Source organism: Anser anser (assembly GCF_964211835.1).
Source record: "Anser anser genome assembly, chromosome: 2".
Classification (NCBI taxonomy): domain Eukaryota; kingdom Metazoa; phylum Chordata; class Aves; order Anseriformes; family Anatidae; genus Anser; species Anser anser.
In genome coordinates, this window is record NC_139721.1 from 27,283,436 (window position 1) to 27,298,488 (window position 15,053).

General features: G+C 36.6%; 1 protein-coding gene across 3 annotated transcripts in view; it reads left to right on the forward strand.

Annotated features, from left to right (window-relative positions):
• Window positions 1–15,053, forward strand: part of MMP16 (matrix metallopeptidase 16) — a 199,767-nt gene that overhangs the window by 112,755 nt on the left and 71,959 nt on the right. For all 3 annotated transcript variants that reach the window (XM_083822637.1, XM_083822639.1, XM_083822638.1), the window contains one exon: window positions 3,844–4,148. In XM_083822637.1, the coding sequence (XP_083678763.1) occupies window positions 3,844–4,148 (305 nt within the window). The remainder of the gene's footprint in view (window positions 1–3,843; window positions 4,149–15,053) is intronic.

Sequence of the window (15,053 nt, forward strand, 5' to 3'; positions counted from 1 at the left end):
ATGAATATATGTCTGTGATTGTCTAAGAATAACAACTTTCAAAATCAGTGCAAAATGTCAGTCAGTATACTTGTTTGTAAAAAATGGCATCTAAAGAAATATTTCAACTTATTTTCCATTTGCTTACTAAAATCTTCCATTGGAAAGAATTGCAAGTACAGTCTTCAGCCCCTTTATAAGGTTTCATTGCAAATCACTTCAAGGTCAGCACTGGAGATTTATCAATTGAATTTCTTTCCTGTGAAATGATCACTAGACAGAGAGGTTATGAAAGCAGTTCTTAGGAAATACCATTTTCTTATTATGATGGCTTCTGGTTTGCTATGCTACCACCTTGCAATACGAGTGATTCTGAGCTGGCATGTCCCCAATATTTTTGAGCCACATTATATGGACACTTTGAGTGTAAGATGCCTAGCTCCTCTTTTCATGTTACCAGTGACAGCAACTACTATTTTAGGTGACTTCTATCTTTAAGACCTAGAGCCATGTGAGAAAGGATCACATAAGACTATCTGCTACTGCAGTGATATGTCTAAACCAAAACCTTTTAAGAGATGAGCTGTAAAATCCCTGATAGTTGATACATTGTATGGATTTATCATGTACTATACTTCCCCTTTGAAGATCAACCCCATGAAAGAAACGTAAAGTTGTTTGGATTTCATATCTATATTCTATGCAAGCTTCCCAGCCAGAAAATTTCCACACTGGTGTTACAAATAACATTAGAATTTGCCCCTTTAGGATTGTACTTGACTTGTATTAAACACATTAAAAAGGACAACCATCTCTGGAAATATTCCTATATTGGAATAAATACTGATTTATTTCATTTCTTTTAGAAGCTACATTTTTCATTATAATCTTACTCTCTCCAGAAGACCATTTTGGAAGCCAGAAATCTGTCTTGTTCTAATACAGAATGTATGCTCTGAAAAATACTTTTTCTTGACAATGACTCTTGAGATGTAGAATGCTATTTCAAAAGTAATTTGATAGCTGAAGCTCCTAGAAAAGGCCCCCCACTATAGGTAATCACCCATAGTTAATGTGTGTGAAACTAGTTGAGTGGCTCAACTTTTCGTTTGTAATCAATGACTAAAACTTAATTCTGTGCACTGAAAAAGCAAGAAAATGTAAAGTGATGAGGTTTAAAATGTTTGTCAATTCCTCTTAGACCAAGCAATTGATCAGTTTACCACCAGTACAAAATTCCAATCTGTTTTTATCCAATCTGTTTTCATCAGTTTCCATGTATCCTTTTGATTGTTTGCATAACCCCAAAGTGTGACTTTGATCCATTACTGATTTCTAAACAGAAAACAATTAAATAATAAATTGAAGCTATCAGAGGAAATTTTACTACGTCAAAAATAGCAGTTTTGCTAGACATATTCTATTTTCTATAAAAACCTGTTTATTCATTTGCTGTATATGCAGAAACAGAGGCTCTAATCCTTCAGTGAGCTGTGCTTGGGACAATTTATGTGCCTTACAGAGTACACTGCAAGATTAGACTAATGCAAAAATTCATCCACATTATAGTGGTATTCTTAGGAAAGCAGCACATTAAGTGCTGTTAAGTTTCTGGTAGTGGCAGTGTAAGTGTGCTTTTGTGAGGTATTTTTATTTAGTGCTGTATGGCATTCTGGTTGTGAAATACTATACATTCTCAATGTGCATACGGTGGGTAGGTTACAAACTCTCTAAAACATCTTAAAAAAGTAATTCACAAAGTAGGGAACTTTTAGAGAGGGGTTCTGCAGGGCCTGATACTTGGTCCAGTGTGTCCAGCAATTTTTAACTACCTGAAAATCAACACAACAGTAAGCATAAAATTACTGATGAGTCAGTACTAAGGAACACATAACTGTGAGGAAAGGTGTTGTTACCCCAGCAGGCAGCTAAGTACCACACAGCTGTTCACTCACGCCTCCCACAGTGGGACAGGGGAGAGAATCAAAAAGGTAAAAGTACAAAAAATCATGGGTTAAGATAAAGACAGTTTATTAGGTAAAGCAAAAGCTATGTGCACAAGCAAAGTGAAACAAGGAATTCATTTACTACTTCCCATTGGCAGGCAGGTGTTCAGCTGCTTCCAGGAAAGCAGATCATCATCAAGCATAACAGTTACTTAGGAAGACAAATGCCATTCCTCCAAATGTCCCACCCCTCCCCCTTCTTTCACCCAGTCTTTTATTTCTGATCATAACTCCATTTGGTATAGGATATCCTTTTGGCCAGTTTGGGTCAGCTGTCCTGGCCGTGTGCCCTCCTAGCTCCTTGTGCATCCCCAGCCTCCTCACTTGCAGGGCAGCACAAGAAGCTGAAATGTCCGTGAGTCTGTGCAAGCACCGATCAGCAACAACCAAAAACATTGGTGTGTTATCAACACTGTTTTCATCAAAAAATCCTAAAACACAGGAGCCTCTAAAAACATATGAGCCTCTAAGATGAAAATTAACTCTATCCCAGACAAAATCAGGAGAAAAAGGCATACAAAGCAATCTACAAAAATCTACAAAGCATACAAAGCAGGACATTGAAGATCTGACAAAGTTAGTTTTAAAAGAACATGATGAAACTGGAGGAATTCAATAAGTATTTTACATACTATATATGTAAAATTAAATTAGACTTGAAAGGTTTATTTCCATTTTTATAAACTTTCAGTATCATATAATCAAGTACATGAATCTTCTCAGGCTGATTAATGAAATATTTGTGATCTCCATCAGCACATCATGTTGTGTAAACTTACAGAAATCTTACATGCATTCCAGAACGTTACTTCTAAAACTTGTGATGGATGTTCAGCAAAGCACATGTCAAATGAAAAAAAAGTGCATCTGATTGCAGCAGTTTCAATACAGACATAATAATAAAACAGTCTTTGTTGTGCACATGAATTAAGTAGAAATGACAGAGGAAATTGGATAGGTCTGAATCTGATTATTGGCATTCTTTTCTTGAATTAAGTAATAAAAATAAATAAATAAGGGTGGTTTTGTTTGTTTGTTTTTAAGATAATTCCACTGTAATGCAGATTAGTTCCATTTTGAACTCAACAGTGATTCTGACATTTCTTTGCCTTTTTTTTTTGTGTGTGTATAACTGTAGAAGTAGTGGAGGCTGAAATTTTTGTTAAACTATATTTTTTTATGAATTAGCATAAAATTGATTTTCTATAAAATGATTTTTCTGACAAATTCTACAGTTTTATGAAAGATTAATAAAAGCAATCAGATTATTAAAGAACGTCTTAGCCTGTTATAAAATAGAAAGGCTTTATTTGTGATAAGGAATTATCTATCCAGTTCCAAATGAAACAAGAACCATTTTTGAGTCTTTGTAAAAATTGGTTGGTAGTCACAGTATGGAGCTCTGCTATTGTTAGTGGACTCACTAAGAAGTTAAAAAATCATTTAACTGGAAACATTTTAAGCTTTTGATCAGAAATGACATGCCATTCTTCAGCTGTGATGTATTCGAATTGTGGTCCAGGAGGTAAACAGTCAGTGGTTGATTAATCTGGTTATCCTACTGTTAAGAATTTGTTCATTTAAAAATATTTTTGATGTTCTAAAAATAAGATTTTTGTACTGCTGAGAATAAGTCAGCTAACATATAAAGACAACTAGCATAAAGGGCTAAACAAATTTACACAGTAATTTCTCACCTTCTTGTTTAAAAATAATTTTCTTAAGGAATATAAATCCACACTAGCATGTTTTATTAAAAGCACTGTGTTTTTAATTATCTAGGGAAAAATGGATGTGAGCAGTGTCACTTACCACTCTGTAAAATTTAATCTATTTACTCTTTCTCTGTTTCTTTCAGCATTAAGAACGTCACTCCAAAAGTAGGTGATGCTGAAACTCGTAAAGCCATTCGCCGTGCCTTTGATGTGTGGCAGAATGTAACTCCTCTAACATTTGAAGAAGTTCCTTATATTGAATTAGAAAATGGCAAGAGGGACGTGGATATTACAATCATTTTTGCATCAGGTTTTCATGGAGACAGTTCTCCCTTTGATGGGGAGGGAGGATTTTTGGCCCATGCATATTTCCCTGGGCCAGGAATTGGGGGAGACACTCATTTTGACTCAGATGAGCCATGGACTTTGGGAAATCCTAATCATGATGGTAAGAGAAGATTTCAGTTTAAACAAAATAAATAATATTAATTAAAGTGTCTCATGATTTTTCAGCTATTTCCATGCTTCCCTGTCCTTAAAGTCACATAGTTTTCTCTTCTAAGTTTATGTTGCTTTAGAAATATCTTCAGTTAATTGGTCTATTAGGAATCTAAAAGATTCTAACAGCAGAAAGTTTCTGTCTAAATGTAACTTAGAGCGTGAAAAAGTGTTTCTCTTGAAACACATTAAATTCTTGTTAGGAACGCTTGTGTTCATTCAACCATTGTACTGATGAGTGTTTACATAAACAACTTTCATTTTGAACTTGTTGGCCATGTGAATTTTATTTAGGTTTAGGGAAAATGGAATGTTCATTAGAAGTGATATAGGAGAGATTAAGAACAACTGACACTTCCCTCCAATACCTATGTGTATAAAACCTAGTCTTCTGTTTTACTTAATGGTGATTCAATGGTAGCATTTAAAGTCAACTCTTAAGGGTGCTATTCCAAGAACAGAATTAGTGCTTCCCAATAACTTTTGAACCTTTTTTTTGGAACTCATAAGAGAAAGTGGGGGAGGGACTCTTTAGCAAAGAATGTAGTGATAGGACAAGCAGTAATGGTTTTAAACTAGAAGTTAGATTTAGATTAGATATTAAGAAGAAATTCTTTACTCAGAGGGTGGTGAGGCACTGGCACAGGCTGCCCAGAGAAGATGTGGATGCCCCATCCCTGGCGGTGTTTAAGGCCAGGTTTGATGGGTCTTTGAGCAACCTGGTCTAGAGGGAGGTGTCCCTGTCCATGGCAGGGAGTTTGGAACTAGACAATCTTTAAGGTCCCTTACAGCCCAAACCATTCTATGATTCATAATTCCTTATTTAAGTTGTAAATGCCTCAGAGTCAAAGAAGTGACTACATAATGCAGTTGGTACACCTAAAATTTGCTAAGTGAAGACTACAGATACTCTTTAAGGATACTATTTGCAGAAGAATAATCTGGCCTTTGCTGAGCTCCAAATTCATGTGATTAAATTACTGCTGTTATCTAAGAAGCCTAATTTAAAGCTATCTCTGCAGAACAGTATCAAGGAAAAGCCTTTGTGTAGACTTATTGTGCATACCCTGCTTTGGCCCCAGTTGTCCTAGGAGATCTCTCTAACTCATTTACATGGTTTGAGAGAGTCTCTTCAGCAAACAATGACACATAGAAGAGGACGTACAGATGCACAGAGATGCTATTGATACACAAAAGATGATAAAGATGACAATTAAGTGCAAAACGGTTTATTTGAATGTTAAACCAAATTTGTGAACAGTTATGGACTTTATTTAACTCCTTTCCTTCCTCTCTTTTTCATCTCTCAAGTCTAAGTATTTGTAGCCTTGTGCTTACAACAAAGTTTTAACTTAATAGTTCAGGGGTATAAATAGGATATTGTGATGATTCTGATGGTGAAATACTTGAATTGCGTAAGGGTCAGTGAAGCAAGAGCAGTATACTGCATTTTGGAGGCCTTTAGTAGCAGAATGGATTCAAGAAGCTTATTTCCTATAGACTGAGCCCCAGATTCTTACTGGAGCAAAACGTATTGCACTGCTTATATTTGCCCTCCACAATCTCAGATCAAAGAAACAGCAGTGGGAATCTTCTGTTTGTGCAGCTCAGGTAAATAGTCACAGCATTGTGAGGCTAAATGAAGGTGTTCTTATGGGCTCTGTGGGAGACCAACACTGCACATAATGTTCTATGTTTTTTTAAGTTATTGCTTAAGCACTCAGGAAAATCTACAGACATGCGTATGTTGAAGGCAAGGTGTCAATTTAAAATGTGATAACTCCTTTGGAACAGTTCCACATATGGATACTTTTAGTCTCTATGAAAATGTGCGACCTTCTGGCTATCTTCTTCTACTTTACCTTAGATATTTTTCAGAGTGCAAAATGACATGCATTTCTGAATGTGTTTTCTTGTGGTTGTGTTTTGTAGAGTAGTTGTCAAGAGCTATTTCTTGTATTCACTAATTTTAAAATATCTTGAAGGAAAAATTTAAGTGAAAGTAAAATGATACTATCATTAAAACTGTGCTTTTATGTATCTTAGAAGATCGACCTTTATAAGAAAAAAGTTTTGTTATCTATGCCATGAAGTGTCAACAGGTATCACAGGAAAATTGTTTTGCAAGTGTAATAATGTACTTTGATGTGCTCATATATCCTTTTTGAGGGAGACAGATTTCTGTTAAAATGGGATAGTCAAGATAGAAAACCCACAATAGTTTATGACTGCAAAAATTCTGCAAAATACATTAAAATTAAAATAAATATCTTATCAATGCAAGTGTTCTGAAGAATTTTGGCAAATCCTAGTTTCATTGTTGAAATTGTATATACATTGGATCTTAGGTCGTAGTTATTGTCTAAATGAAAGTACTATGTGATTGTCAGCCTAGAAATACCAACCTAAATACAGTTGATATATGTACTCAGAGTTGCTATTTGTCTGTGACTTCCAGTTATCAGGTAGGCCAGTGCTGATGGTCTTACTGCATTAGCTTAGGTCTAGGAATCCTGAAGAAATGTCCACATTTGTTGTTGTTGTTGTTGTTGTTGTTTTGTGACTGGAAAAAACTTCCAGGTGGAAAAAGAAGACAAGCATGCCATTTGGGATTGACAGGAAGAAAAGACTTACAGCTCTCTTAGGCTCCCTATCATCTTGAGCTCAGTCTCAGAACACTGAAAAGCAGAATGTTGAAAAATATATTTCTGATCTTAGCCATGAGTCATTTTTCCCAGGCGAGTGTCATTTTTTTAAGCTTCATTGCTGCCATAGTCCTTCAATAGTCAACTCCATGTAGTGTTTTTAGAAATCCAATACAAGGGTAAAAACCTTTGGTCATAAATTTTTGTTTTTTGTTTTTGAATTAAATCTCACCCCAAATAATCATTTTCTCTGATTACAATTCTATTATTCCAGAGTGATTTGAAAACATAGACCAGCTTGGTTATTTAGCAGCAAAATGCAAGTCTTAGGTCCTCTTGAAAAGTACTAGCCTGATTTTCCACCTTTTAGTGTTCTGCTAATGAAAACTGCTTGCATACTCTCTACCTCAGAAAAGACAAGCAACTCCTTGAAATGCTTTCAGAAAGAGCTTTCCTTTTTAAAATGTTTTGTTTTATTTTATTTTATTTTATTTTATTTTATTTTATTTTATTTTATTTTATTTTATTTTATTTTATTTTGTTTTGTTTTATTTTATTTTATTATTTTATTTTATTTTATTTTATTTTATTTTATTTTATTTTATTTTATTTTATTTTATTTTATTTTATTTTATTTTATTTTATTTTATTTTATCTTATATATATGTAATGATCACAAAACAAGAATATAAAATATTGTACACAAATTCAGTACTCTGAGTAAAGTTATTCCTAAACTACTTTATATTGACTAGTTAATAGCAGTGTCCTCATACTCTGGGTGATTTGTTGTTACTGGTTTTTTTGTTGTTGTTGTCATTTTCTTATCATGCTTTCTTGATTTTATTTTGTTTTGCTTGGTTTCAATAACGTTCTGGACTGAGGGGTCGTTTTCAACAGAAACACATAATCTCTGCAGCTTAGTGCTGCTTTCCATTGTTATCACTTCAGGGTCATTTTTTGTGGCTTGTATACTTATTTTAACAAGCTGGCGAAAAGGGTCTATGCTTTGAGGGGGTCTTCACTTTTCCCTCATTCTGGGGAGTGAATAAGACTTTTGTAGGAGTAGAGACTAATGGGCCTGTTGCTCAGAAAAAAAACACTCTGGTCACACAAATTAACACTTGCAGACTCTCTATAATGATCTATTTCTTTTTTTTTCTGGATAACCTATAAGTTGAGTACGGCTGGTACCTTAACTCCAGCTAAACTGTAGTGAACTCTTCTCTGAACTTCCATAGTGCTGTTGGTGATTGCAAACAATGCTGGTTTTACCTTGCTGGGCTGCTGAACTCCACCACAACTGCTCTCACTCCCCCTCAGAAGAAGAAGAGGAGGACAAGAAGTATGCTGGAAAGGAAAAAAAAAAAAAAAAAAAAGGGGGCCCATGGGTTGTGAAAAAGATAATTTAATTCAAGGAAAAATAAAGAGGGAAAAAACAACAACAACAACAAAACAAGCAAAGACTGCTTGAAAGCACAGAGAGAGGAAAAAAATATCTATTTCCCTTCAACAAGCGATGTTTGGCCACGTCCAGGGAAGCAGGGCCTCAATACACATAGCGGTTGTTTGGGAGGACAGACATCTTCATAATGAGAGCCTCCCCCTCCCCCCCCTTCCCCTTTCCTACCTTTTATTGCTGAGTGTGACATCTCATGGCATGGAATATCCCCTTGTTCAGTTTAGGTCAGCTGCCCTGGTGATGCCTCCTCCACACCTCTTGCCCACTCCCAGCCTGCTGGCTGGGGTTTGGAGGGATTCCTGATGCTGTGCCATTATTGCACAGCAATAGATGCAACACTGGTGCGATACCAGTGCTGTTCTAGCTACAAGTGCGGAGCACAGCACTGTATGGGCTGCTGCAGGGAAAGTTTAGTTTGTTTATTCTCAAGATTATTTTGGTAACACTTTGCAACTGCAGTAGGAGAAGAGGATGGAAGAAACCCGGGGAACTATAGGCCTGTCAGTTTGACCTCAGTGCCAGGAAAGCTCATGGAGCAGATTATCTTGAGGGTCATCACGCGGCACTTGCAGGGCAAGCAGGCGATCAGGCCCAGTCAGCATGGGTTTATGAAAGGCAGGTCCTGCTTGACGAACCTGATCTCCTTCTATGACCAAGTGACGCGCTTGGTGGATGAGGGAAAGGCTGTGGATGTGGTTTACCTTGACCTCAGTAAGGCTTTTGACACAGTTCCCCACAACATTCTCCTCAAGAAACTGGCTGCTCGGGGCTTGGACTGGCGTACGCTTCGCTGGGTTAGAAACTGGCTGGATAGCCGGGCCCAGAGAGTTGTGGTGAATGGAGTCAAATCTGGTTGGAGGCTGGTCACTAGTGGTGTCCCCCAGGGCTCGGTACTGGGGCCAGTCCTCTTTAATATCTTTATCGATGATCTGGATGAGGGCGTCCAGTGCACCCTCAGTAAGTTTGCAGATGACACCAAGTTAGGTGCGTGTGTCGATCTGCTCAAGGGCAGGAAGGCTCTGCAGGAGGATCTGGATAGGCTGGAGCGATGGGCTGAGGTCAACTGCATGAAGTTCAACAAGGCCAAGTGCCGGGTCCTGCACCTGGGGCGCAACAACCCCAAGCAGAGCTACAGGCTGGGAGATGAGTGGCTGGAAAGCTGCCTGGCCGAGAGGGACCTGGGAGTATTGGTTGATAGTTGGCTGAATATGAGCCAGCAGTGTGCCCAGGTGGCCAAGAAGGCCAACAGCATCCTGGCTTGCATAAGAAGCAGTGTGGCCAGCAGGTCTAGGGAAGTGATTGTGCCCCTGTACTCGGCTCTGGTGAGGCCGCACCTTGAGTACTGTGTTCAGTTTTGGGCCCCTCGCTACAGGAAGGACATGGACGTGCTTGAGCGAGTCCAGAGAAGGGCGACGAAGCTGGTGAGGGGTCTGGAGAACAAGTCTTACGAGGAGCGGCTGAGGGAGCTGGGCTTGTTCAGCCTGGAGAAGAGAAGGCTCAGGGGCGACCTTATCGCTCTCTACAGTTACCTTAAAGGAGGCTGTAGAGAGGTGGGGGTTGGTCTGTTCTCCTACGTGCCTGGTGACAGGACGAGGGGGAATGGGCGAAAGTTGCGACAGGGGAGTTTTAGGTTGGATGTTAGGAAGTACTTCTTTACCGAAAGGGTTATTAAGCATTGGAACGGGCTGCCCAGGGAGGTGGTGGAGTCACCATCCCTGGAGGTCTTTATAAGACGTTTAGATGTAGAGCTTAGCGATATGGTTTAGTGGAGTACTTAGTGTTAGGTCGGAGGTTGGACTCGATGATCTTGAGGTCTCTTCCAACCTAGAAATCTGTGATACTGTGAAACAAACATTGAAAGTGAAACACTAGTCAGGAACAGGAAGTCAGAAAGGATGTGAAAATCACAGGAAAATATTTCACAGAGAGCACAGTTTAGATTATTAACAAGACAAACATATAAAATAAGGAAATAGAGGTCATACAGTATGTACAATTAGAGATGTAAACAACAAAAAACCAGATGAAAATAAGCAATGTCAACTGACATAAGTATTTATTTGAAAAATCAGTATTTATTAAAAACAAACAAACAAACAAACAAACAAAAACACTTTATTTTCTCCTGAATTTAAGTGCTGGAAAGAAAAAGAAGGAAAAAAAGGGAAAAGGAAGAAATCTCAATATATCAATCTGGAGGCGAGGAAGAGATTTCATTGCCCCTATGACTCCAGTCCATTTAGGTGATATACATCACCTCATTTTTGGAGTGAAAAATATTTAGACAATGAATGATGTATCCAGAAAAGGACAATGATATCTTGCTAAGAGTGGCAATATTTTGGAGGTATAGTATTGTCAAAATCCTTAACCAGAAGTCTTTTTCAAAGTATACTTTCAATTGCAAATATTTGAAATCACTGTATAGAAATTCAAAGTCATTGGCAGGGATGGGAGGAGGCAGGGACTGCCTCTACTGTTAGCTGCTAGCATAAAAATCCTCTACTGTGCCCTGTCTTCCTGTACTGAAGCTGGTAGTGTTCTTGTTGGCTTTAACAGGGCTCTGTCACACATTGTTTTCATCTGGCCATTTTTAAATCTGGAACACGTAAAGTTTTTAAGGCACTGCAATACAATTAGAGGTTGAAGTATCAGATTCTAGTAGAATAACTAGTGTGGTAGATTTCTGGACATGCTGCTTCATTATGTAGTTGTTAATCTTCAGAGCCTCCTCCCCTATCCTCCAAGTTACTGCAGCATGATGTATATACATTCTCAAGGTCTTAGGGATAAGATGCTTTCCCTATTGTAAAACAGGCAATTATATGTTTCTACTTATACTCTTCACATTTTACTTTGGTTTTGAGCAGCAGTATTTATAAATCTGTGGAAATTTTAAATAATATATGCTGAGCATAGATATTTGCTACTGGAAAAAATGGATGATGTATTTCTATAACAACACAATTATGAATAGGACTTATCTTGCAGATCTGCTTTGTCAATAGTATATAGTAATAGAATCATTAAAAAAAATCAGCAGGACAATTTTCCTATGTTTACTTCAAAACATTCAAATTAGAAAGAAAACAAAACATATATTTTATACAGGACACTAGGTTTGATTTCATTGCCTCATACTTGTGAATGAAGGTTGCTTAGGATCCCACTACAGGACTTTTGAGAAAGAGAGGAGGCAACATCTGATCTCAGAGTTGCTAAAAACAGTGTACACACTGAGGTTGCTTTTGAGGTGATAAAGTATGTATATGTCCACTATTATAGGATAACTAGCTAGAGTGTTCTAGAGTAAGGGGTGTTGCTTGCTTGCTTGCTTTATTTATTTATTATTTTGATGAATCCATTGGAAAGCCTTGAAGAGGACAAGCACTAACCTCAATTCATTTTGCACCCTTCCCATTAACTTAACAGTGAGCAGTACCAAAAGCTAAATGAATCTCAGACCTTTCATCATTTATAATTTCTGAAGTAAGACCTAAGTGAGGAACAGATGAAGAGACTGAAAGCAGTCTTCTGAACAGTGACTTCAGATAAAGCTAGCTTATCTTTAGAAATCTGTGTGTCTTGACTAGTTCTGTTGGTAAATACCAGCAGACATTTAGTAGATGAAGTTTGGGTAAAATTGTGATAATCTTTGGCAGTCCCAACCCACTGAAGCCAGGTTCCTAACTAATGATTATGCTCAGAAGCTTCATCTTGGCAAGCAGTAGCTGGGAATAAAAGGGCTATGATGATTTTTGGAGTTCAATGTCACTGCTGTCTGCTTGTTGAATGAAACACAAACTATTTCTAGCAGGTGAGAATGGTGACTGAGATGCAACTGTTATTCCTCCTCACTTTTACCTTATATATTTTCCATTAATCTCTTTTACCTGGATTTATTATATATTTTATTACAAAAATAATTCCTATTAAATATAGTAAAGCTCTTGGATGGAATCCTAAAAATTATGGCAGAGTAAATAGATCAGAAAGAAGACTTTCAGAGAGCAGCCCATCATGGATGAAGATATATTTTAATAGACAAATCCATCAGTAATACATATCATCATATTTTTTTATGGCTTCTTAATATATATATTTCCTTTCTCCACCTGAGAGTGGTTGAAGACATTTTTGCTATCTGCCAGAAACTAAAAGGCCTTAACTTAAAGCATAAACTTCTGTTTCAACTTCAAAAATTGCATTGGTTTATCAAAATTGATTTTAGATTTGTCTGGCTAAATGCACTTAAGTTAGTTTAGCTCTTCTTTAAATCAGTTATTTTTTTTTCTGGGAAATTACTGAATGCATTTAAACCTATTTAAGGGAGTGTTAAACCAGTTTGAATGGAGAGTATAGTACTTTTAACTAGATTAATTTAAGATTGACCTACTTACACATGTGCAGCTTTTTTAAACAGCAAGATTTAGAAGTAGCTCTTGGGGAAAACAAGGGTGTCTAGAGAGCTTAGACTTCAAGCAGATTAGACATGATGCTTAATGTACCAATTGCTGACTAAAATCTGACTGCAGAAGTCTGACTTCCAGTGGCAAAAAATACTTAGCAAAACTAAGTATAATCTTTCCTCAGATAAAATAGTAGATCAGCAGAGTTCATTTGATACTCTTATCCTCATATTTATATCTGCCAGAGAAATAGAAATAAAAGGTACATGCATGTTTTTTTTAATGTCTGTAGCAAATTTACTATGGCAATTACTACACAACACTGAAATTCTGTAGAAAAAAGTCTTCTAAACAAACAAACAAAAAAAGACAACAATAAATAACAGCAAATGATATTCTATTACAGAAATAATGGGTATTTTTGGTGTACATTTACTTTTAAGTGTAAGGAGAATATGTTTGTAGCATGCTTACATTCATGTGGAACATTTGCAACTTATATACATGAATCTGTCTTTGGGAAAACGAGTGCAAAACTCATCTTAAGGATTTGATAATTTTTTGCTAACTCTAGTACTCAAAAATTATCAAGTTTTACAGACAAACAAAACAAAACAAAACTCTGTCGCTTTGTACTATGCAGTTGATAGATCTCTCATGTTGCCAAGCAAAAGCTTTGGGGATTTGATGCAAATACAGTATCTAATGTAGATAGATACTTGGACTCTAGTTAGTGCATAGATTATGCTGTGGGCTCTTTGTTGGCAGCCAGGAAAAATTTATGAAAATCTTAATCTCTGAAGTGCATAGATCAACTTGTAGTAAATTTCTTTTGGCTGCCAATGTGGTTGTCATGGTGCAGCAGATATATGCTGCTGGAAATATGAACTAGTGGAGTTGTGAAAACCATGTCTCTCAAGGGAGATTCGCGTCTCAAACAGTGCACGTCATATGCTATGGTTAGGTAGAAAGCAAGCTAAGCACTTCAGATTAAAGGAAGCTCTGTATTACAATTTTAACATTAATTTCATTTCATAAAGCCTAGTGCTCTTGCTTACTTGATTATTTTAATAAGTTTCTGTTAACATTGAATTTAATCTGCAATCAAGCAGTGTGACCTAGTAGTCATCACATGCTTGTTTTCCAGTTCTGTACTAGGATAAATATGTAAAAGTTGATTGTGTTCTTTGAAAAAAATAATATATATATATACATACCTATATGTATATATAGTATCATACTTATCTATATATTTTAAACATAGAATTAACAACATGGGTTCCTAGAAAACAACCTATTTTTAATAGGGCTATTAGCTGATACCTAGGAAAGAGGATAAAAGCAAGGACAAGCATATGGCAACAAAAACCCTGGCATATTCACTCCTAGCTTCCAACAATCTGTGACTCATTGACTTTCTGAGCCAGAGGCCATATTTTTGTGTTTAATAGCCTTTGAGGGATTTCCTTTCATGAACTGGTGTAATCTCTTTTTTAACCTGTGTAAGCATTTAGTATCCACAACATCCTGTGGCAATGAGTTTTATAGTTTAAGCAGATGTGAAAAACTATCTGTTCTTGATTTTTAAAGTTGCCATTTATAAATTCACTTTAAGTACACTGATACTCATATTATGAGGAAGTATTTCCCTAATCATTTTATCTATGCCGTTAATAATTTTATGGATCTTGGTCATATCTTGTTTCCAGGCTAAAGAGACCTAACTTGTTGAAGTTACAGCTTTGTTTATGTGTGGTTGTAAGGTTAAAGAAGCCCAACTTCTGTTTTAAACTAAATCTATTTGAATGCAAAAGAGGTAATTAGCACTATTATAAAATATGGCAAACAAACAAACAATTACATTTATAGCATTTCACAATGCTGAAGATGCCAGAAAATATTTAAAAGAACTTTGAAAGCTACAGACAAATGGAGTAACTAATGATTTTTTTCATTTCACCATTCTCCCTGAAATTCAGGAGTCAACTCATACACATATAATAGTTTTTATTGCTAAACCTCAAGGTTTTCAGTATTTAGAAAGCAAATCACTCTTTCCCCAATAGTAAGTGCATGTTATGCTGTTAGAATTTAACAGGGTAATCTGTTTTCAAGCTTTCCAAATCTTACATGGATTATACTTGTTTGGTGTGCATACAACCACTTGTTCCATGTCCAGTCACCCCAAGTTGTTGCATAAAATGATAACTCTGAAACATTCAGTGTGTACTTAAAAGTATTACTATGGTATGTAGAGCTATGGATGTAGAGCTGCATTTGGGAATAGAAAGACCCCTTCGGTTATTGAAGAGATGCAATATATGCATCCATAAATTGCC